At 42.2% G+C, this 14,213-nt stretch overlaps 1 protein-coding gene across 4 annotated transcripts in view; it reads left to right on the top strand.

Annotated features, from left to right (window-relative positions):
• Positions 1-14,213, top strand: part of IL4R (interleukin 4 receptor) — a 200,340-nt gene that overhangs the window by 162,907 nt on the left and 23,220 nt on the right. For all 4 annotated transcript variants that reach the window (XM_077449110.1, XM_077449109.1, XM_077449111.1 and 1 more), the window contains one exon: positions 6,262-6,340. In XM_077449110.1, the coding sequence (XP_077305236.1) occupies positions 6,262-6,340 (79 nt within the window). The remainder of the gene's footprint in view (positions 1-6,261; positions 6,341-14,213) is intronic.

The following is a 14,213-nucleotide window of genomic DNA, read 5'->3' as shown; positions in this document are numbered from 1 at the left end:
TTGAAAAATTACAAAAAAAAAAAGAATTACACAAAGTTGTCACTAAATGATATATTGGTCACACATGGCATGGTTATATGTGAAATTACACCCCAAAATACATTCTGCTGCTTCTCCTGAGTATGGGGATACCTCATTTGTGAGACTTTTTTGGAGCCTTCAGGATTTCTAAGGGTGTATATTTTTGATTTCACTCCTCACTACCAATTACAGTTTTGAAGGTCATAAAATGCCAAGATGGCACAACCCCCCCCCCCCCCCCCAAATTACCACATTTTGGAAAGTAGACACCCCAAGCTATTTGGTGAGAGGCATGTTGAGTCCATGGAATATTTTATATTTTGTCACAAGTTAGGGGAAAATTTAATTTTATTTAATTTATTTTTGCACAAAGTTGTCACTACATGATCTATTGCTCCAACTTGCCATGGACATATGTGAAATAACACCCCAAAATCCATTCTTCTACTTCTCCTGAGTACGGGGATACCACATATGTGAGACTTTTTGGGAGCCTAGCTGTTTACAGGACACCGAAAACCAATCACCGGCTTCAGGCTTTCTAAGGGCGTAAAATGGTGTTCACTTCCTCACTACCTATCACAGTGTCAGAGGCCATGAAATGAAAAGATAGTACAAAACCTCCCAAATGACCCCATTTTGGAAAGAAGACACCTGGCCGACGCTATGTGCTTTTTATTTTTATTTTTTTTATTTTGCTTTTTTATTATATTTTTAAACTGTTCCTTTCATTTTTTTTTTCTTTTTTTTTTACTTGTTATCTCAGGGAATGTAAATATCGCCTATGATAGCAATAGGTAGTGACAGGTACCCTTTTTAAAAAAAAATTGGGGTCTATTAGACCCTAGATCTCTCCTCTGCCCTCAAAGAATCTGACCACACCAAGATTGGTATGATAAAATGCTTTGCCAATTTCCCAATGGCGCTGTTTATATCCGGAAAAACCTAAGTCATGAAATGCTTGTAGCTTCCGGTTTCTTAGGCCATAGAGATGATTGGAGACATTCTGGTCTCTGATCAGCTCTATGGTCAGCTGACTGAACCACCGGCTGCATTCTCGGGTTCCCTGTTGGGACAGGAGAGCCATAGAAAACCATGAAATACAGTGGGCGGGGGGGGGGGGGGGCGTTTCCTCCCACTGCTTATAAAAGCAGTCTAGAGGCTAATTAGCTGCTAGGATTGCTTTTATATGAAAGCTGATTGCTGGCTGAAAAGAATGATACCAAGATGATAGCTAAACCTGCAGGCATCATTCTGTCCAGCAACATACCAGTACGTTTCTGGTCCTTGTTGGGCATACATTGTAATGTTCTTATTTACATGCAGCCTGTGGGCTGAATAAAGAAAAGAGATTGATCGGTGGGTATGCCCACCATTAGAATACCGCCCTTCATCCACCCACTTCTAATGATGGGCATATATGCACCATTTTTTTTTTAACTGTGGCGGTGAAATCACCTCCAACAGCGCTGGAGTCACGGCTTTACATATCGTGGGAGAAAACGCTGTTGCTGTCAAGATAAATAAATCTGTGCTGCAGCTGAATGGCATACCTGCTAAGCAAATGATGGTTAACAATAAAACAAAGTAACATTACAGTATAACAGTAAGACTTACCATACCTGCAAAGCAAATACAATAAAACAGTAAAAATATAACATTGCAATCTGTGTCTAAAAAAATATATGCCGAAGCATGGGGGCAATCCGCCCCTAATGTTAGGAACAAATCGCTCCTCCACCCCTGCTGCCCCCATGCTTCGACATATACAGTATGATCTTTTTTTTTAACTGTGGTGGTGAAATCACCTCTGACAGAGCTGGAATCACGGCTTTATGTATCATTATTATTATTATTATTATTCAGGATTTATATAGAGCCAACAGTTTGCGCAGCGCTTTACAATATGAGGGCAGACAGTGCACTTACAATACAAATCATTACAGTAGGGATCAGAGGGCCCTGCTCGTTATATCATGGGAGCAAACGCTGTTGCTGTCAAGATAAACCTGTGCTGCAGCTGAATGGCGTAAAAGGTGACTAAAATGTGGCATGCTTGTGTAATAATTGTCCACGTACAAGTGGTACCCCTTTCGGAATAAGGGTGACACCAAGTCCCACACTATCTTACCAGTGCTTCCTATGTAATCTGGGCAGTTCTGCGGCTCTACGTGACTATCTCTTCCCTCGTAAACCATAAAACTATATGTATAGCCTGTGGCCCTGTCACAGAGCTTATAGATCTTGACCCTGTATCTGGCATGCTTGCTGGGAAGATACTGTTTGATAGACAAGCGGCCAGAAAACGTATTCAGGTCTTACATATGTGGTATCGCCATACTCGTTCTCTCGTTCTGGGAGGGCATCATATGACGGCCCTCCATTTAAACAGGGAATGCGCGCGATCATGCGCGTGCATCCCTGTTCCTTTGGTGGCGGTGTGTCACAAAGACACAGCTCGCCACCAAGGGGGGTGAACAGCCATTGGTCATGGCTGTTTGACACGCGATTGGCTGTGATGGTTCCACCCCACTGTGCACGGCGCATGCTACTTCAATGTTGGTCCTCGGTATGTGGTCAGGCTGTGTAAAAGTCTCACATATGTGGTATTGCCATACTCGTGCTCTCATTCTGGGAGGGCGTCATATGACGGCCCTCCATTTAAACAGGGAATGCACTCAATCATGCACATGCATCTCTGCTCCTTTGGTGGCGGTGTGTCACGAAGACACCGCTCACCACCGAGGGGGGTGAACAGCCATTGGTCATGGCTGTTTGCCACGTGATTGGCTGTGATGGTTCCACCCCACTGTGCACGGCGCATGCGCGCAATCACAGGCGTGCTGTGCATGCATGTCGGTGGTGGCGTGTTCCTGGGAACACTGCTCTTCCCCGACGCTGGTAAACAGCCATTGGTAGGTGGCTGTTTACCACGTGATCGGCTGTGATCCTTTCACAGCCGATCACTAAATGTCAACAAACCGCAGTAACAAGATGTTACCGGGTTCTCCTCCTCACACACCGATCGTGTGTGAGAAGGAGATTGCGGTAGCATATCATTACCGCTTACAGTATACACCAATCCCACTGATTGCCCCCCCCCAATAAAGAGGACCTGTCATAGTTCATCTGAGTACCTGTCATAGTCCATATGAGTACCTGTCACAGTCCATCAGAGTACCCGAGTACCTGTCACAGTCCATCTGAGTACCCGAGTACCTGTCACAGTCCATCTGAGTACCCGAGTACCTATCACAGTTCATCTGAGTACCCGAGTACCTGTCACAGTCCATATGAGTACCTGTCATAGTCCATACAAGTACCCGAGTACCTGTCACAGTCCATATGAGTAGCTGAGTACCTGTCACTGCCCTTCAGAGTACCCAAATACCAGTCACCTGGCCATCAGAGTACCCGAGTACCTGTCACCATGCCATCAGAGTACTTGAGTACCTGTCACGAGCCCATCAGAGTAACCGAGTAACTGTCACCAGCCCATCAGAGTAATCGAGTACCTGTCACCAGCCCATCAGAGTATCCGAGTACCTATCTGCAGCCCATCAGAGTACCCAAGTGCCTATTTGCAGCCCGTGCCTCATAGAATATACGTTGGGGTGTTTGCTTTCCAAAATGGGGTAATTTTGTGGGTAATTCCACTGTCCTGGTGCTCCAGGACCTTCAAAATGTGATAGGTAGGAATGAAATGAGATGTGTAATTTATGCTCCTAGAACGCCTGAAGGTGCTACTTCAATGTTGGTCCTCTGCATGTGGCCAGGCTGTGTAAAAGTCTCACACATGTGGTATGGCCATACTCGGGAAGAGTAGAAGAATGTATTTTTGAGTGTTATTTTTGCTATATACATGCTATGTGTTAAAAATATCTTATAAAATTGACAACTTTGTGTAAAAAAAAAATGCGTTTTAATTTTTTTCCCACATTTTCCAAAAACTTCTGGAAAAAAATTAACCTTTCAAAAGACTCATTATGCCTCATGGATTATACGTTGGGGTGTTTGCTTTCCAAAATGGAGTCTTTTTGTAGGCATTGTCCTGGTGCTCCATGGCCTTCAAAAGTGTAATTAGATATGTCATTTATGCTAGTAGAATGCCTGAAGGTGCTACTTCAAAGTTGGTCCTCTGTATGTGGCCAGGCTGTCACATATGAGGCCAAGTCTCACATATGTGGTATCGCCATACTCGGGAAGAGTAGCAAAGTAGCATGTATTTTGGGGTGTAATTTGTTGTATGCATATGCTGTGTGTGAGAAATAACCTGAAAATATGACAATTTTGTAAAAAAAATAAAATTGTGGGAAAAAATTACAACTTAAAAAACTCACCATGCTACTTACCTAATACCTTGGAATGTCTACTTTCTAAAAAGGGGTCATTTGGGGGTATTTGTACTTTCCAGACTTGTTAGTGTCTCAAGAAATGAGATACACCTGATGTAGTGAAGGCCTGATCAGATGTGATCAATTTTCAGAGATTGGCACCATAGTTTGTTGACTCTATAACTTTCACAAAGACCAAATAATATACAGTCATTTGGGTTATGTTTACCAAAGATATGTAGCAGTATAAATGTTGGCCAACATTTATGAAGAAAAATTACTAATTAGCAAAATGTTATGACAGAAAACAAAGAAAAGGGCATTTTTTCACAAAAATTATTATTTTTTTTTTATTTATAGCACAAAAAATAAAAAACCCACTAGTGATTAAATACCACCAAAAGAAAGCTCTATTTGTGTGAAAAAAAGGACGCAAGTTTCTTATGGGTACAGTGTTGCATGACTGAAAGCTGAAAATTGGTCTGGGCAGGAAGGGGGTTAAGTGCCCTGTATTGAGGTGGTTAATGGTATAATAACGAAGCTGCTTTGCTGGTGATACTGATGGAGTTATTGCAAACTAATTTTCAAAGGCTTTTTTTTTTTTTTACTGGTATCAAGAATAATATTATGTTTTTTTTATTTATTTTTTATTTGGACAAGTTACCACAACACCATTATCCCGTAGTTTTTAAGATCAAAGATGCAACTATGTTGGTGTCTCTTGTCAATTTTACATTGTATTTTTTTAAATGTAACTGCCTACTCCCAAACTGTCATTTGAAGTAAAACACATAACCAAGTATTTTTTTTATTTTTATTGTGCATTAAAAAAATAAAACAAACACAATTAGACATGCTATCTGCCAATAGAACTTAACCAAAAAGTGCATTCTATGCATCCAAAAATATAGAAAATATACCAAATCACATCATCATTCAACCAAAAAAATGATGTCAAAGCAATAACTCCAAGACCAATAATAAATAACACGTTATCTCCTCCGATTCCACAACATGGCTGGTTGACGAACAGCTGTTCAGAAACAAACTAAAAAGTGAAGAATGAAAAGTGCAAAATGAAAAGCATGAATCAACACTCACCAAACTTCTACTAACACAAAATTAGCAGAAGGAGCCCAAAGAGTGGTGCTGAAGAGCTGAAAAACAACATAGTGTGTGACTACGTTTGTGATTGTTGGCCAACAGTTGTGTGACTGTGTGTATGCAAGACAAGTTTGGGCGAACGCCCTTCGGACAAAATTCCACGGTTTTGTTGGTGAACAATCCGATCGTGTGTATGAGGCTTTAGAATTGAGCACTTCTGGCTTCAAAGACAGCGGGGATCCGCGAACAGGTGTTCTTTGATCCCCTCCCGCTTGCCATCCTTAAAGCATTAGATGTAGTCCTGGGCTTGCTTAATACCTTTCAATCTCTGAGTGTATGTATTATGCCCAAAGAGCTGAAGTTGTTAAAGCCCAACTCGAGGAATTTAAAAATATCTTCCCCGCACTGCAAGGGTTAGCTGCTTATTATCTCAAAGGGATTGCAGAAGGGGCTGTTTCACTTACCTAATACCTTTAGACATTGACCCTGAATTGTATGTTTAGGAGATTGGAGTGCAACTGGAGTTAGTAAAGATTTTACGTGAAGTTGTACTTATATTTCTTGTAGGCTTTTGTTTTCATTGAAGGAGTTTTGCATTATATACAAAACTTTAGAAATGCAAACCCCACTTGAAGCATGGCGGAGGGAGAGCAACTTCAGGTCAATGCACCTGTTAATGAATTATATATGATTTCAGTAGAGTTTCAAAACTTATATCAAACTTATGCCATCGACACAGGCCCAAAGGCACCTCATAGATCATGGAATATGCTGACCTCTCTCTGTTTCTTTTTAATACCAGCTGTAAAAGGAAATGGTGGAATAAAATCCCAGATCCCAGTAACAGTCACCTGGCAATGACAATTCTGCACACAACACAGGTAAGTGCTGCTGGGATGTTTTGGGGAAGAAAATAATATTTTTAAAAATATTGATATGACAATATTTAGTTGTTTGCAGGCTTGCAGCCTATCTGACAATAAGACTTTTTTGGGCACATAGATTTGAATAGGGCCATAGACTGATAAACAGCCCATTCAAGCCTATGGGCATTTAGTGAGCAGGTGTGTCCAGCACTGAAAGAAGTTTCTTTGGATGGGTTGTAGAAATTAGTAGGGATCGGCTCAGGCATGTTCAGACGCAAGTCTAAACCCACCTGAGCTATCCCACTGGGAAGCTGTCAAAGCTGACAGACAATCATAAGCATCAGAGGCAGGGGCTTGTATACATGGGGCTACATGGTGGGGAATGCCTCCGCTACCTATGATTGGCTGTTAACTTTGATGGCTTCCTGCCAGGATAGTTCAGGTAGGTTCCAACTAGAAATCTGGCTGGTTCAGCAGAGACCAGCCAAATTTCACTCTATTTATACGGTAGCAAGTAAATGTAGCTGCTGACTTTTAATTTTTTGCTCACGGGGGGGGGGCTGCTTTAACTTAACATCTCATCTATATAGCAGGTAAAACTTCCTTTATCCAGGGGACACTAAGCCAGATAATTAGATGAATAATCACCCAAATATTTTATTCTAAACACATATAATACACAAAAAATAATACTTTTCGTATAATCTTCAAAATAAACTCAATTATAATAACACATCAAAAATAAATTCCCTCATTCCTCATTTTTAAGGAATTAGTGAGCTGTGACACCTAGGAGAGGTGGTGATGCATTTGGGCTTTTATGCAAGTGAGCGATCCTTTGGATCTTTCAAGTGCGTACAGGGAAACCAAAAGGGTAAATCATCAATGGGATGTCACACATTTTCAGGAATAGAGCTCTTTGTTCTGATCGTATTGCCCCTTTCTCCGGGTAAACATATTTATTTAAAATTTTCTATTGTGTTACTATAATTTTGTTTATTTATTTCACAGAATATATTAAAGCGGTAGTAAACCCGCTATTTATTTATTTTTTTAACACCTGCAAAGCAAAAGGCATAATGAGCTAGTATGCACCGCATACTAGCTTATTATGAAATACTTACCTTAGAACGAGGCCCCGACATCTGGCCCGATCCACGCCGAGGGAGCTGACATGCTCCTTCAGCGTTTCTTCCGGGTATCGCGGCTCCGGCGCTGTGAGTGGCCGGAGCCGCGATATCGTCACTCCCGCACATGCACGCGGGAGATTTTATTCCGGCCGGTCGGCTACTGCCGGATTTTCAGGCCGGGAATCCCCTTGTGCGCATGCGCCGCTGCAGTCAGCGGCGCATACCGAGGGGAATATCTCCTAAACCGTACAGGTTTAGGAGATATTTTTTTACCTACAGGTAAGCTTTATTATAGGCTTTCCTGTAGGTAAAAGTTTAAAAAATGAGTTTACAACCACTTTAAATGTATTTTTGTGTATTATTTGGTTTTTTATTTATGTGTCTAGGCTTGGTTCACATCTAAGCAGTTTCCGGTGGCTGTGCTTGCTCAGGCACAGCAGCTTATTCATTTGAATGGGCTGCTGTACCTCCAGAAAACTCAGGGAAAAGGTCCCTGTACTCTGCTCCTTTCCTTAAAATGCAGCATCAGAAAAAACACATAGTACAGTGCGTCCCCAGTACAAGAAACCTTTCTGCGGTTTCCACTGCGCGAGGTTGCCAATAGACGTCTTCCTGCACCTGCTCAGATGTAAATCTAGCCTTAGAAGAGATTGTTGTTTGGAGCAATTATTCATCTAATTATCCAGTTTAGCTTAATCTGGAGAAGGAAGTTCTATCCGCTATATAAATGAGATGGAAAGTTAATCACAACCGAAAACATTCGTCGTTTGGGGGAAGTCACATGACATCCTCCTGAAATTAACTTTGTGCATGCCCCACTGGACACAGCCAATAACTGATAAGTGTATCGGCCAGCTGCTGGTACCATGTGATTGCTGTGACCTATCACAGAAGATCACATAACAATTGTAAACAATGAATGGCTTTAATTAATGCCATTCAGTGTATACAATTATGTTGCTAGATGTGATTGGTTACAGTAATCACATGGTACAGACAGGGCCAATCACAGCCCTTCTGTACCACATGATTAGCTGTGACCAATCACAGTTAATCAAAACAATACACACTGAATGAATCAGTTTCATTCAGTAATTATGGTTGCTTATACCATTGATATTAATTGCTATAAGCAATCATAATGTCTAAAAAAAAGAAAAAAAGAAAAAATCCTGATTACTTTCCCAGAATAAGTACAGTGTTACTATAGTAATGCTGTAATGCTCTGGTCACAGTTTAATAATAATAATAATAATAAATATATATATATATATATATATATATATATATATATATATATATATATATATATATATTTTTTTAACCATACTGTCACCAGTCAGTGTCCCTGATCACCAGCACACCAGTTATATGATGCCGCTGAACTGCACTGGTGACAGTATGTAAGTATGTAAAAATACGGGAGATGTTTTTATTTTCCGGGTGCAGCGTGCAGCATTGTTTTTTATTTTTTTTAATAAAGGAATTGTTAAAAACTGCCTCATTCATATAAGGAGGGGGTGGGATCTGGGGGGCTTCCAGATTCCGATAAGCCCCCTGCATGTAGACCCTCACAACCACAGCTCAGGGTGGTCGGGAAGAGGCCCTTGTGCCCATCAATATAGAGACAAGGTGCTTCGGGGAAGGGGGGCAGAACCCCCTGCCCCAAAGCACCCCCCCAATGTTGAGGGCATGTGGCCTAGTGTGGTTCAGGAGGGGGCGCTCGCTCATCCTGCCCCCCCCCCCCGCTTGACCAGCTGGACTGCATGCTCAAATAAGAGAGGATTTTGGGGGGGGGGGGGGGGAACGACTCCACACCGTTTTTTTTTTTTTTACATTTTTGTATTGCCAGCATTAGTATTGTATTGACAGCAAGTTAAATGTCATTGTTTTCTTTATAAATGTCAGTTTTGCAGCAGAAGGTTCTATAAATGGTACAGATGCGCCACTTTACAAGCAGACTAAGGGGACCCCAGGCACTATATTTTAAGGATTTTTTTCATTTTTCTTGTTTTCGATTCTTTGAGGTGAAAGGCTGATTTTACTTGTGGTGGAGGGATCAACATCACCGGATCTGCCATTTGTTGATTGATGTTACTATTCACGTGCACTTATTTGGGATCTTCTTTGGATTAGAGAACTATTTTCTAATATAGGGACTTCCTTTGCAATCCGTTACAGAACTGTTTATATCTATTGCGCTGCACTATTTTATTATACAGTGGTGTGAAAAAGTGTTTGCCCCCTTCCTCATTTCCTGTTCCTTTGCATGTTTGTCACACTTAAGTGTTTCGGAACATCAAACCAATTTAAACAATAGTCAAGGACAACACAAGTAAACACAAAATGCAATTTGTAAATGAAGGTGTTTATTATTAAAGGTGAAAAAAAATCCAAACCATCATGGCCCTGTGTGAAAAAGTGATTGCCCCCTAAACCTAATAACTGGTTGGGCCACCCTTAGCAGCAACAACTGCAACCAAGCGTTTGCGATAACGTGCAATGAGGCTTTTACAGCGTCCTGGAGGAATTTTGGCCCACTCATCTTTGCAGAATTGTCCTAATTCAGTTACATTAGAGGGTTTTCGAGCATGAACGGCCTTTTTAAGGTCATACCACAACATCTCAATAGGATTCAGGTCAGGACTTTGGCTAGGCCACTCCAAAGTCTTCATTTTGTTTTTCTTCAGCCATTCGGTGGTGGACTTGCTGGTGTGTTTAGGATCATTGTCCTGCTGCAGAACCCAAGTTCATTTCAGCTTGAGTACACGAACAGATGGTCGGACATTCTCCTTCAGGATCTCTTGGTAGACAGCAGAATTCATAGTTCCTTTTATCACGGCAAGTCTTCCAGGTCCTGAAGCAGCAAAACAGCCCCAGACCATCACACTACCACCACCATATTTTACTGTTGGTATAATGTTCTTTTTATGAAATGCAGTGTTCCTTCTACGCCAGATATACTTGGACACACACCTTCCAAAGAGTTCCACTTTTGTCTCATCGGTCCACAGAATGTTGTCCCAAAAGTCTTGGGGATCATCGAGATGTGTTGTGGAGAAATTGAGACGAGCTTTGATGTTCTTTTTGCTCAGCAGTGGTTTTCTCCTTGGAACTCTGCCATGCAGGCCATTTTTGCCCAGTCTTTTCCTGATGGTGGAGGCATGAACGCTGACCTTAACTGAGGCAAGTGAGGCCTGCAGTTCCTTGGACGTTGTTGTGGGGTCTTTTGTGACCTCTTGGATGAGTCGTCGCTGCGCTCTTGGGGTAATTTTGGGCGGCCGGCCACTCCTGGGAAGGTTCACCACTGTTCCATGTCTTCGCCATTTGTGGATAATGGCTCTCACTGTGGTTCGCTGGATTCCCAAAGCTTTGGAAATGGCTTTATAACCCTTTCCAGACTGATAGATCTCAATTACTTTCTTTCTCAATTGTTCCTGAATTTCTTTGGGTCTCGGCATGATGTGTAGCTTTTAAGGATCTTCTGGTGGACCTTACTGTGTCAAGCAGCTCCTATTTAAGTGATTCCTTGATTGTGAACAGGTGTGGCAATAATCAGGCCTGGGTGTGGCTAGAGAAATTGAACTCAGGTGTGGACAACCACAGTTATAGTATGTTTTAACAAGGGGGGCAATCACTTTTTCGCACAGGGCCATGATGGTTTGGATTTTTTTTCACCTTTAATAATAAACACCTTCATTTACAAATTGCATTTTGTGTTTACTTGTGTTGTCCTTGACTATTGTTTAAATTGGTTTGATGTTCCGAAACACTTAAGTGTGACAAACATGCAAAGGAACAGGAAATGAGGAAGGGGGCAAACACTTTTTCACACCACTGTATATGCTCTCCATCCAATCTGACAGAGCGTGAGCTATTTTGGAAAGAAAAATGGGCAAAAATGTCACTCTCTAGATGTGCAAAGCTGGTAGAGACATCCCCAAAAAGACTTGCAGCTGTAATTGCAGCGAAAGGTGGTTCTAGAAAGTATTGACTATACAAATGCATGCCACGCTTTTCACATATTTATTTGTAAAACATTTTAAAAAACATTTATCATTTTCCTTCCACTTCACAATTATGTGTCAATGTGTTGGTCTATTATATAAAAGCCCAATAAAATACATTTATGTTTTTGGTTGTAACGTGACAAAATGTGGAAAATTTCAAGGGATATGAATACTTTTTCAAGGCACTGTATCCGGTCAAATCTTTCCCCTAGGATCTTCATTGTGGGCCTCTTTGAAATAGGGGGTACTCTATGCTTAGCAAACCCTTGATTTCTTGTTCACCTATTCTGATCCCTAATTTCCTTGTGGTCCTACCCACATATGGGTTAAATAACTTGAAATTAAATTTCTTATACCATACATCTAACCCATTTTAGCCCCCCCCCCCACCCCAAACTGGGTCACTACGCATATCCACAAATGTCCTACACACCGGGCACCTCTGACAAGAGAAGAAATCTTTACCTTCATAAAAAGTGGGTCTTCTAACTGGGAGACTCACTAAATTCTAGATCATCTTGGTCCTCAAAGGAGAGGCCCTCCTATAGATAATTTTAGGGGACCCTGGAAGCCACAGACCAAGTACCTTATCTTTTAAAAGAACAGGCCAGTGCTTTTTCAAATACTTTCCAACTGTCTGGTAAAAACATGCACTGCCATGCCCCCTCTCCCCACCATCCCAGGTGGATCTACCAACAACCTATCCATCTGCATGACACTAGCTTTTTTGCAGGTATCCTCAAGAGCCACCTTATCATACCCTGTTCAAAACTTTCTACAGGGATCTTGGATTGTTCATTAAGCCCGGGTTCACACATGTGCGTTGCGAATTGAAGCTCTGGTTTCACTTCGAAGATAAAAATCTGTTGTTCAGAGGTCCCTCTGCATTTTAGCTGCGAATCAGTGAGCAGGGAGGGGGGGGGGGGGGTGTAGTGAGAAGAAGGAGATAATTTGTGTTCAGAACAGAATGCATCTGTGAATCAGATGCGTTCCCATAGAAGATAATGGGCTTGTAATTTGCACCGCAATGCCCAGAAAATGCACACTTTTTTGTGCAATGCGCGGTGCGAATGCAGCGTACATATGTGAACCAGATGCATTCAAATTAATGTATTTTAAAATGTCCTGCGAATTGGATGCGATGTAAGTCGCATCTAATTCGCATAGGTGGGAACGGGGGCTAAAAATACTCACACAATACACAAGTTTTTGCCTAATTCGTATCAACTGACCCTTGCCTCAACTATTGCAACTACCCACTTATTAGCCAACCTCTGCACAGGCTATCCACCCTTCAGCCTATCATAAATGCTGCTGCCAGATTTATCCGCCTTACCAATTGCTCAGTGTGAGCCACTCCTTTCTGACAATCGCTCCACTGACCTTTGATCACCTAACAAATAAAATTCAAAGTAACAAAAAAAATATACAAAGCTATCCATGACTTTGCCCCGAGTCATATCAGCAACCTAGTTTTAGTGCCGGTTCACACTTCTGCGATCACAGACATCGCATGTGATTTGCAATGCACTGCTTTGCGGATTATATTGCAAAGTCCGTGCGATGTGAATTGAATTTGCATCACATTCGGACCAATATCCTGCAGGAGTTTTTTATTGTCTGCATCAGAATTGGATCACATGGGTGTTCACACCCATGCGATCTGATTCCTGTCTGAATTTACAGCTTGCCCTGCGATATGCAAACCAATCTGGGGGTGTCATTAACTTTTGTATTGACACCCGCAGCGGTTTGCATAGGGCAGTGCAGTATACGATGCGGAAACCGGCCCTGGAATCACGCTCGTTCCCACATCGCATATGTGTGAACTGGTGTTCTATTGAATAGTTCCCATGCATGCGCTGTACAGAAGGGCACTACAGCCGATTTCCCGATCAACTGGCGTGACATCACCATAGCGCATTTGCACATCGTAGGAGGCATTTTTTGATGGGAGATACCATTTGACGGGCACAATTGAAAGCTATGCAAACAGTGGAGGGAGACCGTAGTTGTCAGATTGTGCCTCGCTGTTGCGGGGCGGGTTTACAGTGTGATCATGGTCGGGTTTTGTCTGTGTTGCAGGATGGGTTTGGTGTGTTGAACAGCGGATTTTGCCTGTGTCTAAGGGTGGGTTGCAACACAGACAAAATCCGCCCTTCAACACCGCCACAACCCGCCCTGCAAAAGCGAGGCACAATCTGACAACTAAGGTCTCCCTCTGCTGTTTGCATAGCTTTAAATTGTGGCCGTGAAATGGTATCTCCCGTCGAAAAATGCATCCTACGATGTGCGCATGCACCATGGTGATGTCACGCCAGCTGATCAGGAAATCAGCTGGAGTGCCCTTCAATACTGCGGGCACTTTTTGATAGAACACGGGCACTTTAAATATCACCCAAACTGCCTCAATTCTTGCAAGACTTCTTCCTCTTTAGCTCCCATGTCCCCTTCTCCTATGCTCACCTCCAGGACCTCTCCAGAACCTCTCCCATCATTCATCATTTGTAACTCCCTAACTTAGCCTGTATGGCTATCTCCTATTCTGTCTGCCTTTAGACAAGTCCTGATGACTCATCTCTGTAGGGAAGCCTGTCCCACCTCCACCTAACAACTGGAGCACCTTCTCCATCTGCTCCACCCTCACAGTTTGTACTTTTTGTATCGGTTGCCCTTCCGTTTTGATTTTAAGCTCTCACAAGCTAGGCTCTCCTTACACTCTAGTCTTGATTTGTTTTGTACCTGTCA

This window comes from Lithobates pipiens, unplaced genomic scaffold (genome assembly GCF_037356315.1).
Source record: "Lithobates pipiens isolate NorthernLeopardFrog02 unplaced genomic scaffold, aLitPip1_a1.2 Scaffold_22, whole genome shotgun sequence".
NCBI classification, from domain to species: Eukaryota; Metazoa; Chordata; class Amphibia; order Anura; family Ranidae; genus Lithobates; species Lithobates pipiens.
This window is presented reverse-complemented; position numbering and strand designations above follow the sequence as displayed.